We start from the raw sequence: 20,240 nt of genomic DNA on the forward strand, positions 1-20,240 counted from the left end.
TGTCTGTGTGTCTGGGGTCTGCGTGTCCAAATGTCCCCTTCTCATAAGGACACCAGTCAGGTTGGATTAGGGCCCACCCTAACAACCCCATTGTAACTTGATAAAAGAAAAACTTGACCAGACATGGTGGCTCAACCCTGTAATCCCAGCACTTTGGGAGGCTGAGGCGGGCAGATCACCCGAGGTCAGGAGTTCGAGACCAGCCTGACCAACGTGGAGAAACCCCAGCTACTAAAAATACAAAATTACCCAGGCGTGGTGGCACATTCCTGTAATCCCAGCTACTCCAGAGACTGAGGCAGGAGAATTGCTGGAACCCGGGAGGCGGAGGTTGCCATGAGCCAAGATTGTGCCACTGCACTCCAGCCTGGGCAACAAGCAGGAAACTCTGTCTCAAAAAAAAAAAAAAAAAAAAGAAAAGAAAAGAAAAGAAAAAAAACGAAAAACTTCAGCTGAATTAAATTTAAAGAAGTTTAATTGAGCAACGAACCATTCACAAATCGGGCAGCCTGCTGAGTCAGAGTAGGCTCAGACTCCAGCACGGCCACGTGGTGGAAGCAGATTTGTGGATAGAGACAGGAAGGTGACGCACAGAAAACGGATGTGAGGCAAGGAAACAGCCGGACTGGTTACAGCTCCGCCTTTGCCTCACTTGAACTACGTTCGGACAGTTGGCTACATTTGATTGGTCAGAACTCGATGATTGGCACAAGTGTAGGCTAAGGTCAGTTTACGCCTCCACCCGTTATAGTTCACGATGTACAGAGAAACCTTTAGGTCAAAGTTAAAATATGTAAGGGGGCAACTTTAGGCTAAACTTGATTTCACAATTTTAATCACTTTTTTAAAGGTGATTAAAGACCCCTTCTCCAGATATGATCCCATTCTGAGGTGCTGGGGGTTCTGGCTTCACATAGAAGAACACAGTTGGGCCGTAACAGTGGTATTTATTACCTGCAACCAAGGAGCCCTGGCCAATGCAAATAATTAGAGTGCTGTCACCATTGTTCACCATTGTTCACCACTGTGTGAGGCGAGGCAATTCTGCTGTGGGTGACAAGAAAACAAAGTGGATTTTGGGAAACTGGAGGTGTGTCAAGTGCATATGGGGGCACACATTCGAAAGGAGTGTTCAAGGTGGACAGTGAGGGAGTGGTCCCCCGTGAGAAATGCTATGTGATGAGAAGGATGGAACCAACAAGAACGTCATTTGGGAGAGAAAAGGACAAGAAGGCCGCATCACAGGGAACCGATGGTGCACTCTAGGCTGACAACTCCTTCAGCCCTGAACCAGCATCTCACGGTGACCGCCCTGTGCGCTTGGCCCTGGAAATACGCAGTAAACATGGGCTGCTCTGAGGATCATGCGGGGCTGCAGCCGGGCTCAGGAGCCCTCACCCAGAATCTCTTAGACGAAGCAAGAGCATGTGTTAGCCCCAGGCTCCCTCCACCTCCTGGTCCCCAGCTGAGATCTCCATTACCATGACCCTGGTGGAGAAGGTGGAGAGAAGGAGAGGACGCATGACTGCCTCGTGGCCAGAATTCAGGCGTGCGATCCTTGTACCCTCCCACACCTCTATGAGGTGTTCACCTCCTCTTTCCCTCATTTTCCACTACATGCTGTCAATCAATTTAATAAATAGCAGGTTTCACACCTTAATTTGGTCTGCGCACCCCTTTGTTCTGCCACTGGCCATGTACTCGGAGACCACAATTGGTTCTAGATGATTTCCCACACAATAGGGTTCTGTTCAGGGCATGTATTGAACTAAAGGTCAGACCAGGAACTAATTCTCGAAGCCAAGCTGTAGCTTAAGTTCATATTTGTAGGGTCGTTGGGAAAGATATTGTTAAGAAAACTCCCTCACCTTTCTTTGCAAGTAGAGGGAGGGATGGTTTGTTGCAATATTTTATTTTTATGAATTTGATAGGAAACGTCAGCTCATAAGAAAGAAACACATGCCTGGCAAATCCCAGTCCTAGTAACGTACCAGAAGGAAGGGATACCCATGAGGCTCCCTGACTTAAAGGTCCAAGCAGACAGAAGATACCAGTTGGTAACACAAGAATAAATAGTATTATTTTTAAAGGATTTCTGACTTGTTCTCTTCAGCTCTTAACAGTGCCCTGAGCTGGACATTTTTGAGGTAGCAAACAGACTAAATTAGATCAAACCACACATGCCCACACATGCCCACACATGCACGTGCTACAAGAGGACTCAGTGAAGCTAAAGGCAAGTATTGGAAGGATTTTCTACATTTCATCTGATCTAATCTATCAGTATCGAGAAGTTGGAAGGGCTGAGCTTATTTATTTATTATATCTTATGTGCAAGCTAACAGGTGAGTCTGCCACAATTTCCTGTTTCCAGAAGACAGGAAATTCCTGGTTCAAAGATAAATGACTTTATTACTCATGCTACAGCAAGCAGCATGAAGAAAGGTTACTTGTATCAGTTCTGTTTGCCTCCAAGACCCCCAAGGGACTGGGACCGGGAATGCGCTCAGATGGGTGCCTGCACACACAGTGGGTTGCCTTATGGGAGAGAAGCCCTGGATTTAGGGATCCAAGTGTTTTATAAGGGACAGTGAGCTCGCCTGCTCTTTGCTCCAGAGGGAGACACCTTATCCACTTTCCAAGATTGTTTGTGACCCAAACATCCTTGGAGAGAGAGTCTGGAAGAAAGGACTGTTTTCATTGCCTCCTGTGCATCTTGTTGGTGAGGAGGGAATTTCACCCTAGGACGATGGGATGGCTGAACACACCACCCCCAACACCGCATAGGTGAGAACAATAGCAGTTTGTGAGTCCCATATCCTTATAGCCCAGGGGCTGAGGACATTGTGCCATGTGGGACCACACAGAGGTGGCATTCAGGGGCAGAGAGAATAAGCAAAGGTTGTGGGAAGCAGGCTTTGTAGTATCAAGAGGGCGTGGTGGCCAGTGGCTCCCACACGAAGATGCAAATGGCTTGTTTAAATAATTCTGTGGGCTGGCAGAAAACTGAAATCTGCAGCTCACGGATAAGCAAGCACAGTGCCTAATCCCTTGATAGGCAGGGTTGTTTGGCTAGGGGACCTTATCCATGGGAGTAGAGGTGGGAGGGGAACTTTTGGTGAGGCTGCTTGAGGCCCTCCCTGTTTCACTAGATGCCAAGGCAGCACTTAATATTGTGCCTTAAGTTTAGGTCTTACGCCATAAGGATAGTTAGTTTCTTACTCACGCGATGTGCAGAAATGTGAGAAATTTATGGAGAACTGTCTCCCAACAACCAGTATACTAAATATCTTATTTTCAGGACAAGATTATAGAGGGAGGAAAAAGGATTAAGGCTCATTTCTGTAACATTTTATTAAGAAAAATAGAATGCAAATATTTCCCTCCATTGTTATTTTAAAATTTTATTTTTAGACAGCTTAAGACTATAATATAGGGGTATGTGGATATTTTTTTTCCTTTTTGAGAGTCTTGGTCTGTCACCCAGGCTGGAGTACAGTGATACTATCTTGGCTCACTGCAACCTCTCCGCCTCCTGAGTTCAAGTGATTGTTCTGCTTCAGCCTCCTAAGTAGCTGGGATTGCAAGCATGAGCTACCAGGCCTGGCTAATTTTTGTATTTTTAATAGAGACAAAATTTCACCATGTTGGCCAGGCTGTTCCTGACCTCAGGTGATCTGCCTACCTAGGCCTCTCTAAGTGCTGGGATTATAGGCGTGAGCCACCACACCAGGCCTGGATTTTTTAAAGGGCTACATAGTAAATATTGTAGGTTTTGGGGGCCTTACAGTCTTTGTCACAATGAGTCAACTCTGCATTGTAGCTAGAGTAGCCTTAGATAATATGTAAATCAATGGACTTAGTTATATTTCAATAGAGCTTTATTTAAAAAACAGGCAATTAGACCAAGAACCATCATTGTCCAACCCCTACTGTCATCCACCATTTTATTTTGACATGTGATAACCTAAATGGTTAGAATACTTTTCAGGTTTAAGGCTGGTCAGATCATGTCTTGTCTGAGCATGGTCTCAAATAAACAACCCATTCAGATACTAAAGAGATATTTAAAAGTAATTTACATCTTGAGTAAAGTCTTCTCAAAAAAGTGCAAAGAGGGCCAGGTGCAGTGGCTCACGCCTGTAATCCCAGCACTTTGGGAGGCCGAGACAGGCGGATCACGAGGTCAGGAGATCGAGACCATCCTGGCTGACACGGTGAAACCCCGTCTCTACTAAAAAATACAAAAATAATTAGCCGGGTGAGGTTGCGGGCGCTTGTAGTCCCGGCTACTTGGGAGGCTGAGGCAGGAGAATGGTGTGAACCCGGGAGGCGGAGCTTGCAGTGAGCCGAGATGGCGCCACTGCACTCCAGCCTGGGCGACAGAGCGAGACTCCGTCTCCAAAAAAAAAAAAGAAGTGCAAAGAGGAATTACCTTGCACAGCACATTAAAAATGTGCTAAAATTTATGTCCCTCCAATTGTATCTCCCAAATATAATAAGACATTTCTAATTTCATTCTTCCCCAGACTCAGTATTAGCATCAGCACTGGTTCATCTGTTTATGTCTTCTACTAGCTTTGGTCAAGTTCTTTATGATGTAGATAAATTTAGTCCTGGGCTCTAAAAAACTCTACTCTTCACCCACTATATTCATCAGCACAACACAACTCTGGAATCCTGGGATGCTGGGAAGAGAAATTGAATGCGTAAGTCACTCAGCCTTGCCCTTCGACACTCAGAAACATTCAGCATGTAAATATTAGTAATAAAATACTGTCCCCCCATAATAGTGTAAAGATGAGATATTAGCACACTTGGGTTTTAGGAGATGCATTGGAGAGCATCTGATAAGTTTTCACTGCACCTCCCCTTCACAGACAAGGAAACTGATCAAGAGAAGTAAAGAGGCTTGACTCATTTATTTGCATACATTCATGTTGTACATGCCCAGATATTATTTTATGAATTTCAAAAGGTAATTTGAGTGATGGGCAACGCTAGGTGGCAAATTTCTATCCCCCAGACTCCTGCGATGTCAGTTATCTGTTTCTCCACTGACTCCCTCTCATTCAGTCTACCATGTACCAGAGCTAGGATGGCTTCTGGGGATGCACATGAATGAGGCATGGGCTTGACTCTGGATCTTTCCTCCATTTGCTTGCTGTGTTATTTGGGCAAACGATTTTGCCGATGTGATGATAAAATGGGGATGATCATTTTAGCCTTACTTTGGATTGATGTAAGGATTAAAAAGAGCAAAAAGTAAAATTCTTAGAATAATGCCTGGCACACGTAATAAAGGACCTTAATAAAGGACCCAGAGAAGCAAAAAACTCATTTACAGTATGGGTGTGGCTAAGTGTTATGATTCAGATAGATAAAGGGTGCTGTGGAGAACTGGGTGAAGAGTACACGTCTTTACTCAGGAGGAAATAAAGGGCGGTTTCCTGGAGGAAGTGACTCCTGAGTTAAGAGCTGAGGGAAAGATGAGTGTTAGCAAGGCAAAGAGCAGGGGAAGGGTGCTGTGGGGGTGGAGAGCACACATGAGCCAAGGCTCCAAGATGAGAGCGTGTTTAGAGAAATGCAGACTCGTGTGTGATGATGCAGGGCTTAGCAATAAAAGGAGGTGGCGGCACATGTGGAGTCCAGTTCATTCATGAAGGGTCTTGCTTTTCATACTCAGGAGTTTGGTCTTTACCCTACAGGCCGTGAGGAGCCAGAGAGTGACAGAGAAGTGACACAGATTTTTAATATATAAAAATTAAGCAGGGCCGGGTGCGGTGGCTCACACCTGTAATCCCAGCACTTTGGGAGGCCGAGACGGGCGGATCACGAGGTCAGGAGATCAAGACCATCCTGGCTAACACGGTGAAACTCCGTCTCTACTAAAAAAATAAAATACAAAAACTTAGCTGGGTGCGGTGGCAGGTGCCTGTAGTCCCAGCTACTCAGGAGGCTGAGGCAGGAGAATGGTGTGAACCCAGGAGGCGGAGCTTGCAGTGAGCCGAGATTGCGCCACTGCACTCCAGCCTGGGCGACAAAGCGAGACTCCGTCTCAAAAAAAAAAAAAAAAAAAAAAAAATTAAGCAAGTTTTTTTTCCTGGATAGGGACAACACCATTTTCATTTTAGAGTCTAGTTAGGAGACAGTTGTAGTGAACCAAGTGAGAAATCCTGCAGACCGGACAGGGTTGTAAACTCAAATGCTAACAGAGGTCAAGCAGGGGCCATAGCTGAACAAATTCAGCCAGGTGGGAACTGGCTGGAGCAACCTGGAGAATTCATGTCCTGTGTTAAGGGATGCCTGTAACTTCAGCCTAAAGCACTTTTTAATTTTCTTTAAAGTTCCTTGAAGAGCAGATTTGCAAGTGAGAGCTTCTCTAAACTTTTGTTCACCTGAAAAATTGTTTTGAAAGCATATATTCAGAGTGTAGAACTTTTCCCTAGCACTTACACATGTTATCCCACTGTTTTCTGGTTTGCATTATCAGATAAAAAGAAATACTTGATCAAGAATGCATATTGAGTAAATAGTACTGTGTTATCAAGTCATTATTGTTATTATGTTCTCCTCCATGCTGTATGTCTTTGTCTTAGCCCATTTTCTGTTGCTAAGTTGAAACTGGTGATTTATCAGAAATGAACTTCATCTCTTACAGTACTGGACACTGGGATGTCCAAGGTTGAGGGGCTGTGTCTCTTGAGCGCCTTCTTACTGGTGGGGACTCTCAGACGTGTCCCAAGGCAGCCCAGGGTATTCCATGGAAAGGGCGAGGATGTGTCAATGTGCTAGCTCAGGTCTCTCTTCTTACAAAGCCACCAGGTCCCCTTCCACGATAACCCATGAACCCATCATCCCATGAATCCATTAATTCATGAGTGGATTAATTCATTCATAAGAGCAGAGGTCTCATGATTTAATCACCTCTTAAAAGCCCCACCTCTCAATACGGCCACACTGGGGATTAAGTTTCGACATTAGTTTGGAGGGACATTCAAACCCTAGAAGTCTTTTTCTCCAGCTGCTTTAAGAATTTTTAAATCACGGGATTTTCAACAGTTGAATCATGCTGTGCCTTGATGTGATTTTTTTTTTTTTTTTTGGTATTTATTTTCCTTGAAATTCTTTAAGCCTCTAAGATTTGTAGGTTTATACTTTTCATCAACTTCAGAAAAATCTAATGAATATTTACTCAATACTCATTCTTGATCAAGTATTTCTTTAAAAGATTTTCTTCTGTCCTCTCCTACTGGTACATCAATCACATGTATGTTAGATGGCTTGAGATTGTCTCACCAGTCATTGGAATCCTGTTTATTTGTTTAGTCCTTTTTCACTTTATGCTCTAGTTTGCATAGTTTATCGTGCACTGGCTTCATTCAAGTAAACTGACCATTCCTCTGCAGTATCTAACAGTATCTAATTTAAAACCCACACAGTGTAGTTTTCATTTCAGACGTTGTATTTTTTATTTCTAAAATTTGTACCTGGTTAATTTTTAGTTTCCATCTATCTATTGAGATTTCTTTTTGTTCCTTTATTATATTACGTTCTTCTTTCTATCTTTGAACATTTTATGCCATGTCTAAGTCTGTTTTTGTTCACTAATTTTTCTAATGACTGTGGGCCATGTTTCCTAGTTCTCTCCACACATTTAGTAAACTTCTGATTTTCTGTTAGACATTAGGGATGTTATGCTGTGTATTTAGGTTTTGTTGTCTTCATTAGTAAAGTGTTGGAAGCTTTGCTCTCTCAGGTAGTGTCATCAGTTGAATTATTCCTCCCAAATTCATATATGAAGCCTTAAATTCCATTAACTAAGAATGTGACTACATTTGGAGACAGTGTCTTAAAAGGGGTAATCAAGTTAAAATGAGGCTCTTAGGGTGGGCTCTGGTTCAATCTGACTGGTGTCCTTATAAGAAGAGAGACACCAGGGATGTGCGTGCACAGAGGAAAGACCATGTGAGATATGGGAAAACACAGCCATCTGCAAGCAGAAAGAGGCCTCAGTAGACACCAGATGTGCTGACACCCTATCTTGGACTTCTGGGCACCCGAATTGTGAGAAAGTACATTTCTGTTGGTTAAGTCACGCAATCTGTAGTATTTTGTTATAGCAACCTGAGTGAACTAATACAAGCAGTTAATTTAATTGGAGGTTAACTTGATTCTTGCAAGACTTGTTTTAAAGTTTTGTTCGAATGGGTTTAGAGTAGCGTTCCTCTAGAAAGATCAAGCTTCCTTTTACGGCATGGCCTTTACTGAATGTTTGAAGTGGTCAACACCTCTAGCTGCTCAGAGCTCAAATGCTTTCCAGCCCCACGAACCCTGCACTAGTCATTTAGTTCAGCCTTCCCGGTGATTGTTCTGTCCCCAGGAGCTGTTTAGCCTGGCCTTGTGGGCACGAACAGCACAGTATTTGACGAAAAGCTTAAAGGACCCCCATTTATATTTCTGGAGCTCCCTTCTTTTACCCTGATAACCCGCCTGCCTCAGAAGCTTCCAGTTCCGGCCTCTGTGTCCTCATCCCAGTGGGACTGCGGCACTATTGGGGTTCCCCTCCCTGTGCTGTAGTCTGGAGAGTGTCTCCAGGAAACCAAGGCAGCCGTGGGACTCCCCCTATTGTTTCCCTTCTCTCGGGGATCACTGTCTGGCCCTGCCTGCTGCTCAGCAACTGCAGACAGTTACTCATGTAGTTTTAGAGTTTAGCCTCACGGTGGGAGGCTAGCCTGGTAGCCATGACTCCATAGTCAAAAGCGGAGGTCCACTTGGGTGATATTTGAGGTGGTTCCCATTTGTTGACTTTCTATGTGAACTGATGGACAGTATCATCCCCAAAGTATGCAGAATGGAAGTGGGCAGGGGTGGAGAAGGATAGACAGAAAGAAGGAGGGTGCCAGCCCTGAGTGCCTGGATGGCGCTGAGATCATGCATTGAGAGTGACAACAATCCAAGGCAAGTGTCGGCCATGCTGGGCAGATGGCGTAGGCACAGAGACAGTGCAAGACAGCAGTGAGGAAGATGGTGGGTGAAGACAGCACCATGGAAATCAGGCTGGAGAAGCAAGAAGGAAGGATAGACAGGAGGGGGCTCATGCAGGGGTAGGGGATTGGAGGGCTTCGGGATTCAGACAAAGGTATGGTGGCAGGGAGAATGTTAGGAGATTAGGACATCCTGGGCAGAAAGGACATTTGCATACCGTCTTTCAGAGGTAGAGCTCAAGTTCTGAGTGTGGTCATGGGAGGGTGGCAGAAATGGCAGAAGTGGAGTGGAGTTGGAAGTTCCTAGAGATGAGGAAAAATAAAATCTGAGCGACTGCATTTGGATGAAACGTCCACCGCCATGTTGAAGATGTCTGGGATGTGACCAAGTCTTAGCATGACAAGGAACACGGTGAACTCAGTGCTGAAATTCTTAACAAAAGGGACAGGCTGCACCAAGGTCAGTAGATGACAGCAAGGCAGGGACCCCGGACATGGTGCCCTTCCCAGCCTGCATCTCCAAGGAGGATGGTTTTTGCATGAGGGTGAAGACTTGGGGCTCAAAGTCAATGTCCAGTCCCCCAGTCTGAGCCCATGTGATGGGGAGGTGGCCAAGTACAGTTGTGGAGGTTGTGAGCAGCTCCACTTTCAACCAGCAATGCCACTCTATTGCAGATGTCCCATCTTATGTAATGGTTTCCCAATTCTGTGGGCACTCAGTGTCCCTGCGTGGGGGCCTGAGCAGGATTCCAGGGAAGCATCCCTAGGACAACACAGGCTTCCGCCAGGGCCAGGAAAGTGCGAGAGGCTGAGAAGGGGTCTCTTTTGCATGGGTCAGGCGGCTGCAGCAGCAGGAATCCTGAAGGGGCTGCAGTGAGTAGTGGGAAGTCGGGTTAATGGCGAGGAAGCAGAGAGGAGAGGTGGGTGGGAATATGAGAGAAAACGACGACTCAGGCACTTATGTCATGATGGTGACTAAAGTGACCTGCCAGAGTTTTCATGGATTGAGTCCCCATGGCTGCCCAGTGGTGAACAGTCAGCGGTGAGCCTGGAGGCACTTGATCCGGATCCAGAGGAGACCTGGAGGATGGAGCCTGGAGGATGGGGGCCTGGAGGATGGGGGCCTGGAGGACGGCAGCATAGAGGGCGGGGGCTGGAGGATGGGGGCCTGGAGGACGAGGACCTGGAGGAAAGGGGCTTGGAGGATGAGGGCCTGGAGGATGGGGGCCTGGAGGATGGGGATCTGGAGGATGGGAGCCTGGAGGATGGAGTCTGGAGGATGACGGCCTGGAGGATGGGGACCTGGAGGACGGGGTCATGGAGGATGGGGGCATGGAGGACAAGGGCCTGGAGGATGGGGGCCTGGAGGACGGCAGCATAGAGGGTGGGGCCTGGAGGACGAGGGCCTGGAGGACAGGGACTTGGAGGATGGGGGCCTGGAGGATGGGGGCCTGGAGGATGGGGTCATGGAGGATGGGGGCCTGGAGGATGGAATCTGGAGGATGACGGCCTGGAGGATGGGGGCCTGGAGGACTGCAGCAGAGAGGGTGGGGCCTGGAGGACGGGGGCCTAGAGGATGGGGGCCTGGAGAATGAGGGCCTGGAAGACGGAGCCTGGGGAACAAGGGTCTGGAGGACGAAGCCTGGAGGATGGGGACCTGGAGTACGGGGCCTGCTCTCCAGACCCTGAGGACAGCCCTGTGGTGGACCAAGAATTTTGGGTTTCCTGTCTCTGGGCCCCTGACCGCTCAGCCATCAGAAAGAGACCGGCAACCCCCTGCCACTCCCCGGCGTGCAGAACTTCGGGTCCCCCTCTGTCCTTCCCACCACACCTTCCCCTCTTTCTTTCCAGGTGTCTCCCCTCTGGCTGCTGTCCTCACTGTCCAGTTCACAGACTCCTTCTCCAGCACATCCTACCCCGGGGAGGCCATGGACGGGGTCCCAGGTGCCATCTTTTAGGAGATGCAGAGCGTTCCCATGGAACAAAAATAACCCATTTCAGGGGCTGGCTGAAAATGAACTTATTAAAACCTGCCTGTCACAGGCCGCTCCGCTGACCCTGTCCGTCTCATCTCCGTGGAGAGCAGCTCCTTCTGCTGAAGATGAGACAAAGCACACGGTGCTGTGGCTGGGGAGGCTCTAACCACAACACCGGGAGCAGTCTCTTCCCTCCTCTGAGACGCTTCCCTTCCTCGGGGAGGGTCTTTTCCATGCTGCCTGCTGGCCTGTTCATTTCCCCCAGTAAACTTGGCCCTAATATTTTCTAAATTCCTGTGGTGCCGCCCACTCTAGCAGCAGAAATGCATGGCTTATCCGTTCCTGGGTGTGACCCTGGGTATGCCCGGCCCCAGACCTGCACGTGGCTGGTTTTCACGTTGGCAGCCTGGCACGACCCGACTCCCCGGCCAGGGCAGGAGGAGGCCTCACCGAGCAGGGAGTCACCCTCGCCCGGAAGCCTCGCCTGCCCAGAGCACGGCTGCCACTTGCCTCCTCTTCGCCTCCACGGTGGAAGGGCTGGGGCCACAGGGAAGAGAAGAAAGCTTATCAAAGGGCTGGGGCCGTGGTGCAGAGGAGAAAGGTTATCTGTGCTTGTTAGACAAACAGAGAGGAGATTATAAAACACACCCGGCAGTGGGCGCCATGCATTCTGCAAGCCGTCCTGCGGTGCAGCTGAGCTGGACATGGGACCACGAGACGCCCAGCTCCTGGCAGTGCTCCTCGTCCTGGGGCTGTGTGCCCTGGCGGGGGGTGAGAAACCCTGTAAGTGAAGGAGAGGGTCTCTTTACGTGCTTTCTTTATTTCTCTTAAAGAAATAAATTTACTTGAGAGGGGAAGTAGCCATAAAGGCATCTGGCCATGTGTGTTGTTCACACGGGATTCCCTGCTGCTCAGGAGGGTGGCTCCAAGAAGAGCCTCCCTCCTAGGGAAAGGCTGAGTGATGGCAGGTGTCAGTGGACCCCATGTCAGGCTAGGAGGGCATTCCCACCAAGGGTCCTTGGAGTCCCAGAGCACTCACCTGTCACCTCGATCTTAGCCTTGGGTCCATCTGTTCATCTTCCTCTAGAAGGGATTTTTTTTTTTTTTTTTTTTTTGCTTTTTCAGACACGATCTGGTCTGCCACCCAGGCAGGAGTGCAGTGGTGTGATCTTGGCTCACTGCAACCTCTGCCTCCCGGGCTCAAGTGATCCTCCCACCTCAGCCTCCTGAGTAGCTGAGACCACAGGTGTGCACCACCATGCCTGGCCCTTTTTTTTTTTTTTTTTTTTGGTATTGTTTGTAGAGATGGGGTTTTGACATGTTGCCCAGGATGGTCTTGAACTCCTGAGCTCAAGCAATCTGCCCGTCTCGGCTTCCTAAAGTGCTGGGATTATAGGTATGAGCCACCATGCCTGGCTTTTTTTTTTTTTTAAACTAATATAACAATTTCAGCAAAGCCCTATCCGTTTCTCAGGAGGAAACTGCATTGCTTAAATATGGGCAAGATAAGACTTTGTGTTTCTCTATGTGCCAGCAAGACAGTAGAGGCACCCCTAAAATCCCTGAGAGAAGGAGCAGTGTGGTCTGGGGTACCCGGGCGGGGCTGACCGAGGGTCTTTCCACAGCCCCCTGCCAGTGCTCCAGGCTGAGCCCCCAAAAAAGGAAGAACTGCGGCTTCCCTGGCATCACCAGCGACCAGTGCTTTGACAAAGGATGTTGTTTCGACTCCAGAGTTGCTGGGGTCCCCTGGTGTTTCGAACCCCTCCCGAAGCAAGGTAACCTTCCAGGGAAACCACACCCTCTTCCTGGGCTGCCATAGCTTCACAGGCAGAGATCAGAGCAGGGGCTGGAGGAGGCCCAGTTGCTACTCTAGGGTTAGCCTGGGTGGGTTAGTCTGGAGCTAGCCCTGGTTGGTTAGTCTGGGGTTAGCCCAGGTTGGTTAGTCTGGGGCTAGACCAGGTTAGTTAGTCTGGAGCTAGCCCAGGTTGGTTAGTCTGGGGCTAGCCCAGGTTGGTTAGTCTGGGGCTAGCCCAGGTTGGTTAGTCTGGGGCTAGTCCAGGTTAGTTAGTCTGGAGCTAGCTCAGGTTGCTTAGTCTGGGGCTAGCGTAGGCCGGTTAGTCTAGAGGTAGCCCAGGCTGGTTAGTCGGGGACTGGTCTGGACTGTTAGTCTAGAGCTAGCCCAGGTTTGTTAGTCTGGGGCTAGACCAGGTTGGTTAGTCTGGAGCTAGCCTGGACTGTTAGTCTCGAGGTAGCCCAGGTTGGTTAGTCTGGGACTAGCCTGGACTGTTAGTCTAGAGGTAGTCCAGGTTGGTTAATCTGGGACTAGCCTGGACTGTTAGTCTAGAGGTAGCCCAGGTTGGTTAGTCTGGAGCTAGCCTGGACTGTTAGTCTCGAGGTAGCCCAGGTTGGTTAGTCTGGGACTAGCCTGGACTGTTAGTCTAGAGGTAGTCCAGGTTGGTTAATCTGGGACTAGCCTGGACTGTTAGTCTAGAGGGTAGCCCAGGTCAGCCAACAGTGCGATGAAAATGTTCCACCTATCCCGTTTCTATACTGTTATTTCCTTCAGCAGACATGTATGTGTGGAGCCATCAGTTTTATTTTAGTTGAGAAAAAGAAAAAAAACAATAATATGTCTCCTCTAGCTTTTGAAGTGTGACTTCTGAGGAAGCTTCCATGGGGAAATGAAGGTTATTTAATAGGATAGTAGTAACATAAGGGCTGACAGACCTCAGATGTTGGGGAAGGAAGTGAAGCCTTCTAGGGTTCTTTGGGAGTGAGTTTTATGTCAGCGCAAGGGATCAGGACCCAAGTTGTAACCACCGAGGATGCTCAAAGGAAGATTGCAAGTGTGCCGTGCACCTGTGTGCGTGGAACCGGGCACGTCCTCTGGAGAAGGGCGATTCTTCCCCCAGATTGTTGCTGGGAGGCTTGCTGGGCCGGACAGGTAAACCAGGCAGATGGTGGATTGTTCACAAGCGCCCACCGAATGGCAGTGTCTTTGGGTATCAATACCGTGTCCAAACGCTTTCCATCTTTCCAAGGTGCCCACAAACCTTTTCTCATATTGGTCAGGGGGACCACCCCATTTACAGAGGATAACACTGAGTTCTGAGAGGCACAATGATTTCCCCAACGTGGGGGACTCCAGAGCTTCCGATTGTGACCACCCCACATGGGCCCCACCTTCGGGGAGGACCGGCCAACCAAGCGTCGCTGGGGCGGACACTTCCACAGTCCGCGGGGGAGGCGGTCCCGGGGGCGGACACTTCCACAGTCCGCGGGGGAGGCCGTCCCAGGGGCCAACACTTCCACAGTCCCCGGGGGAGGCAGTCCCAGGGGATGCTGCCCCCGGCAGCACCTTATGATCCATGGAGGCTGTAAACCAGCGCTGCTCTCAGAGGAGGAAGGGGTGGAGCTTTCCAGGGCACAGCAGGCCTGACTGGGTCTCGGTGTCGTGCCTGTCCCGTGGCAGAGTCGGAGCAGTGCGTCATGGAGGTCTCAGCCCGAAGAGACTGTGGCTACCGGGGCATCAGCCCCGAGGAATGCGCCTCTCGGAATTGCTGCTTCTCCAACCTCATCTTTGAAGTGCCCTGGTGCTTCTACCCGAAGTCTGTGGAAGGTAACGTGGCTGTGGGACGCGCCGTCTGGTTCCTGGACACCATGATTCCTCCTCCGTCCCCAGACGTGGGGTGCGGGGAGGGCAGCTGCCTCGCTGCCTCAACGCCATCGAGGCCAGGGCCCCTGCCTCCTATGGGTTTCTGAAGGCAATTCCAGAATGTTCTTGGCAAAGACAGCGTCTTTTCAATAAGTTTATAACCTCCAGCATTGCCACTGTGTCATCTGTGATGGTTCTAGAAACAGCAGCTCATCCCTGTCGCCTCCCCAGGTGTTGCAACGTTCAGGGGGGTTGCCTATTTTATTGCAATCTGATCTGTGTTTGGAGGCTACTGAGTGTCTTGTGCTGTGCTGGGTACCAGAGAGGACCCAATTCAAGCAGACCTGGCCCCTCCTCCCGTGGCCTCCCCCTTCTCCCCCACATGACCCCGAGTGACAAACGTCCCACACAACGTCCTGCTCCGGGCAGTCTTGGGAGGGTCCCGCCCACGGAGGGGAATGGGTCCACTTCTCCCAGCCACTTAGTGACAGTGTGTTCCTGACACAGAGTGTAATAAGATAATAAAAAGACCAAGCAGATCCAGGAAAATGGGGAAAGAGCGCGCTGGTCCTTGAAGGATGCCTTTTCTTAGGATATCAAAGTATTCCAAAGAGCAAAATATTTCATGTTCAGGATTTTCCGAGTGATTTCCTTATGTGACCTAAAGGTCATAAAAAAAGGTCTGGGGAGAATGCGCCCCACAGAGGAAACTCTAGCCTGGGGTGGGGGGATTTGGTCCTCTTAAATCCCCTCCCCAGGAAAGGGGCTCCTTCTTCAGTAGGAAGCTCCTGGGCAAAGTGACGTGGGCCCACCCCAGCTTCACCTAGGTGCCCCCATTTCTGCGGTTCCCTTACCAACCATCTTGCATTTAAATTTCTAGACTGCCATTACTAAGAGAGGCTGGTTCCAGAGGATGCATCTGGCTCACTGGGTGTTCCAAAACCAAAGAAGAAACTTCAGCTCCTTGTCAGCTTCATGTTTCATGAAATCCTGGGTTTCTTAATCATCTTTTTATCATTTTCAATGGTTTAACATACCATTTCTTTAAATAAAACCCTTAAAATCTGCTAAATTTCATTCTGGTTTCATTAACGCAGAGGTGGTGATGGTGGTGTGCGTGTGTACACATGTATGGGTGTGTGTACACATGTATGGGTGTGTGTACACATGTATGGGTGTGTGTATACATGTGAATGTGTACATGTGTGAGTGTATGTGCAGGGTTTTTTTTTTGAGACAGAGTCTTGCTCCGTCGCCCAGGCTAGAGTGCAATGGTGCGATCTTGGCTCGCTACAATCTCCCCTTCCCAGGTTCAAGCTATCCTGCTGCCTCAGGCTCCTGAGTAGCCAGGATTACAGGTGCACACCATCACACTGGCTAATTTTTGTATTTTTAGTAGAGATGGGGTTTCACCATGTTGGCCAGGCTGGTCTCGAACTCCTGACCTCAAGTGATCCACCTGCCTCGGCCTCCCAAAGTGCTGGGATTACAGGCGTGAGCCACCACGCCTGGCAGTTTTAATGTCCCTTCAATTTTTCTAAGAGAAAAAATTCATCAAATACATTTAGGTTTCTCTAAAAGCAATAAAAAAGTATTGCACGTAAGTACATTTCAGAATTCACAATCACAATCACTTTGTACCTCTCATTCTCTGTCCTTTTTATGAAAACTCAAATGACTAGCCCTAAAACCCTCTTGGAGTGATACATGACTTCAGATTGCAATTGCAAAATCCTTTCTCTTTGACCAAATGCATCTCAGACCCCTTGCTTTTGAGATGGGTGTGCGGCAGCCGGTCGTCTCCTATTTCTAAGGCAAGCAGGGAGGGGCCTTGGACCAGGGAAGCCAAAAGATTCTCTCTCAACTCTTTGCTTCTGTGTTTTCTGGCCTCTGCCTGAGGGTAGCTTTGGTAATGTGCTAACATTTGAGGATACTCGAGGGAGGAAGTTCACAGCGTTTCATTAAGGCAATGCCGACCGTGGGGAGATCACCATGTGAAAGATGCTTATTTACCAATTATTATTATCATACCAATTTACAGGGTACATGTGCAGTTTTGTTACATGTGTGGTTTGCATAATAGTCAAGTCAGAGCTTTTAGGGTGTCCACCAACTGAATCATGTACGCTGTACCCGTTAACTAACTTCTCATCATCCACCCCCTACCCCCGTCAGCCATCCACATGTCCATTGTCCACCATTCCTCTCTGTGTGCATGTGGACACATTTTTAGCATCCACTTACAAATGAGAACAGGTGATATTTGACTTTCTGTGTCTAGTTTGTTTCACTTAAGATAATGACCTCCAGTTCCATCCATGTTACTGCAAAAGACATGATTTAATTCTTTTTATGGCTGAATATGATTTCATTGTGTGTATATACCACTTTTAAAATCCATTTACCTGTTGATGGACACTTAGGTTGATTCCATATCCTTGCTATTGTGAATAGTGCTGCGATAAATGTACAAGAACAGGTATCTTTTTGATGGAATGATTTCATTTCCTTTGGCTAGATACCCAGTAGGGATTCCTGCATTGAATAGTGGCTCTATGTTTAGTGGAAAGATTCTTTTGCATCTCCTTTAAGGGGTCCTGGTGTCATTTAGCTCGGTGGTGGGAGTGCAGAGTGGATGACGCTAGGTCAGCCTTTCTGTTGCTTCCCCCAACGTCCCTCTCCCACCCCAAGCTGACTGGCTTAGCAAATGTGTCAACCAATAGCCCACTCCTGTCACCCCAGAAAATCCAAGGCCTTGGCCCTCCAGGGTGGGGTGGGGCCAGTGCCACTAGCTTCCTATTGGAAGATGGGAGTATTGAGATAGGATTATAGGAGAGGGGTCGGTCAGCTTGCTGGGGGTGGGAACACCAGGAGTCGTTACCATGTGTGTGGGTTGATGGCCCAGGTGGGTCACCGTGGGGAGGTTTTTAAAAATCTTTCAGATTCTCAGGCTTTTTGTAAAATATGAGTAATGATTACTTCCCTAGCAGGATTCTGGTGAGAATTAAAAATAATGTTTGTGGCTGGGCATGCTGGCTCAGGCCTGTAATCCCAGCACTTTGGGAAGCCAAGGGAGGAGGATTGCTTGAGCCCAGGAGTTCGAGACCAGCCTGGGCAACATGGTGAGACCCATCTCTACAAAAAATACAAAAAGTAGCCGGGCACACCTTTAGTCCCAGCTACTCAGGAGGCTGAGCTGGGAGGATTGCTTGAACCCAGGGAAGTCAAGGCTGCAGTGAGCTGTGATCACAGTACTGCACTCCAGCCTGGGCCACAGAGCGAGACTCTGTCTCAAAAAAAAAAAAAAAAGAAAAAGAAAAAGAGTCAGAATTTTTTAAAATTAAAAAAATATAAAGTAAAAATGTTACAGTAAGTTGAGGATAGTTTTATTATTAAAGAAAGAATAGTATTTTTTTTTTATAAAGGGCACGTGTTTATAAAGTCTGTGGCACGACAGTCGTGTCCTGGGCCTTCGAGTTCACTCCCCACTCCCTCCCTGACTCGCCCGGTCCTGCAGGCTCCGTTCGTGCTAAGTGCCTATTCACCGTCCCATTCTTCATCTTTCACACCATGTTTTGACTGTATCTTTTCTTTTTCTTTTGTTTTGGAAAGGATTCTCACCCTGTTGCCCAGGCTGGAGTGCAGTGGTACCATCTTGGCTCACTGCAACTTCTGCCTCTCGGGTTCAAGTGATTCTCCTGCCTCAACTTCCCAAGTAGCTGGGATTACAGACAGGCACTCACCACCACACCTGGTTAATTTTTGTACTTTTACTAGAGATGGGGTTTCACCGTGTTGGTCAGGCTGGTCTCAAACTCCTGACCTCATGATCTGCCCATCTCGGCCTCCCAAAGTGCTGGGATTACAGGCGTGAGTCACCATACCTGGCTTTGGCTGTACCTTTTCTATGTTTAGATACACAAATGCTTACCACTGCGTTACAGCAGTTCCAGTGTTCAGTTCCAGTGTTCAGTCCAGTCGCTCTCTGCACAGGTTTGCAGCCTGGGAGCCAACCGTGCAGCCTGGGTATGCAGCAGGCGCTGCCCTCCAGCTGTGCGTTAAGCACACTCTACCATGTTCACACAACAAAACCCCTCATGACACGTTTCTCATAACATTTCCCTGTCATTCAGTGCTGCATGGCTGTATGTGTACAGGCACTTTAGTGCTGATTTATAGTGGGTATCTATACAGTCTGTTCTGGCATTCATGTAGTTAAGCTCTATGAAGTCGCTGCCAGTACTCACCTAGTGAATCTGGAACCCTTGCTCCTGAGGAAGCACAGGGTCAGGCTTCTGCGAGCTTCTGGAAGCATTTCATCAACCAGCCATACGTAGCCAGGCTCGAGTGTGTTTCCTGTGAACACCTTGCGGAGTGCACACGGTCGTTGCATTAATGCTGAATTCCAGGCCGACATCCTGTCACCCAGTGCCAGGGAGGCTGCCCTGACCCTGGTGTTTTCCCCGTATCCATGTCACCTCACGCTCAGGACACTAGACAGTTCCTCACCACGGCACATGGGGGCATTTTAAATGGGAAATCACATAGGCCAAGAAAAGGACACTTGTTCACAGTATAGATTGAGGCAAGAAGGCCATGTGTGGCTGGGTGCAGTGGCTCACGCCGGTAATCCCAGCACTTTGGGAGGCTGAGGCGGGCAGATCACCTGAGGTCAGGAGTTCAAGACCAGCCTGGCCAACATGATGAAATCCTGTCTCTACTAAAAATACAAAAATTAGCCAGGTGTGGTGGCAGGTGCCTGTAATCCCAGCTACTCAGGAGGCTGAGGCAGGAGAATCACTTGAACCTGGGAGGTGGAGGTTGTGGTGAGCTGAGATCGCGCATTGCACTCACCTGGATGACAAGAGCGAGACTCTGTCAAAGGAAGGAAGGAAGGAAGGAAGGAAGGAAGGAAGGAAGGAAGGAAGGAAGGAAGGAAGGAAGGAAGGAAGGAAGGAAGGAAGGAGGGAGGGAGGGAGGGAGGGAGGGAGGGAGGGAGGGAGGGAGGGAGGGAGGGAGGGAGGGAAGGAAGGAAGGAAGGAAGGAAGGAAGGAAGGAAGGAAGGAGACCTTGTGTGACTTCAGTTGGGAATGTGCATGCCTGCAACCCAAATTTGTCACCACTTTGTACATTTCTGCAAATGACCTTGAAAGCACCCCAAATATTGATTTAAGGGTTACAAATAAATTTTAGTGAGTAGGTAAATGTTCAAATAGAGAATATGTAATGAGAATAGACTGCATATTCATTACATGCATTTTATATTCATTATCTTTAGTTTGGAGTTGTGGTACACGCATAAATTTCTCTAGCTATTGCTTCAGGGGGCCAGCCCTGGTGTGATGTCCCCCTCAACCCACCCAGCCTTAGAAGCCCAATCTGACACCCCTGTGGGATGCTGGGCAGTTAATTGGAGTCAGGGGGCTACAATGAGGGCATGTGAATCAGATCTCAAAAATACCTATCGCACTTCTGCTCTACAGCAATTTCTCTCTCAGGGTCACTGTGTGGCCTTGGACAAGTTACTTAGACTTTTTGACCCTAGTTTTACTCACATGCCAAGTACATTCATAACATCTTCCCTTCTGGGTTTGTGGTGAGGGTTCATGAGTTGAATCAGGA

The 20,240-nt window shown here is 48.5% G+C and overlaps 1 protein-coding gene across 1 annotated transcript; it reads left to right on the top strand.

Moving 5' to 3' along the window:
• The first annotated feature begins 11,628 nt into the window (after positions 1–11,628).
• Positions 11,629–15,690, top strand: TFF2 (trefoil factor 2). The gene is made up of 4 exons (XM_005548622.4): positions 11,629–11,746; positions 12,589–12,738; positions 14,436–14,582; positions 15,499–15,690. The coding sequence occupies exons 1-4, from the start codon at positions 11,668–11,670 to the stop codon at positions 15,510–15,512; spliced, it is 390 nt and encodes a 129-aa protein (XP_005548679.1). The 5' UTR covers positions 11,629–11,667; the 3' UTR covers positions 15,513–15,690.
• The last annotated feature ends 4,550 nt before the right edge of the window (positions 15,691–20,240 follow it).

This window comes from Macaca fascicularis, chromosome 3 (genome assembly GCF_037993035.2).
Source record: "Macaca fascicularis isolate 582-1 chromosome 3, T2T-MFA8v1.1".
NCBI lineage: Eukaryota > Metazoa > Chordata > Mammalia > Primates > Cercopithecidae > Macaca > Macaca fascicularis.

Bases quoted from the DNA above. Each gene is read 5' to 3' on its own strand.
- TFF2 (XM_005548622.4), top strand. From the start codon at position 11,668: ATGGGACCACGAGACGCCCAGCTCCTGGCAGTGCTCCTCGTCCTGGGG. The intron at 11,747-12,588 runs GTAAGTGAAGGA...GTCTTTCCACAG, and splicing joins GGCGGGGGGTGAGAAACCCT to CCCCCTGCCAGTGCTCCAGG. The intron at 12,739-14,435 runs GTAACCTTCCAG...GTCCCGTGGCAG, and splicing joins CGAACCCCTCCCGAAGCAAG to AGTCGGAGCAGTGCGTCATG.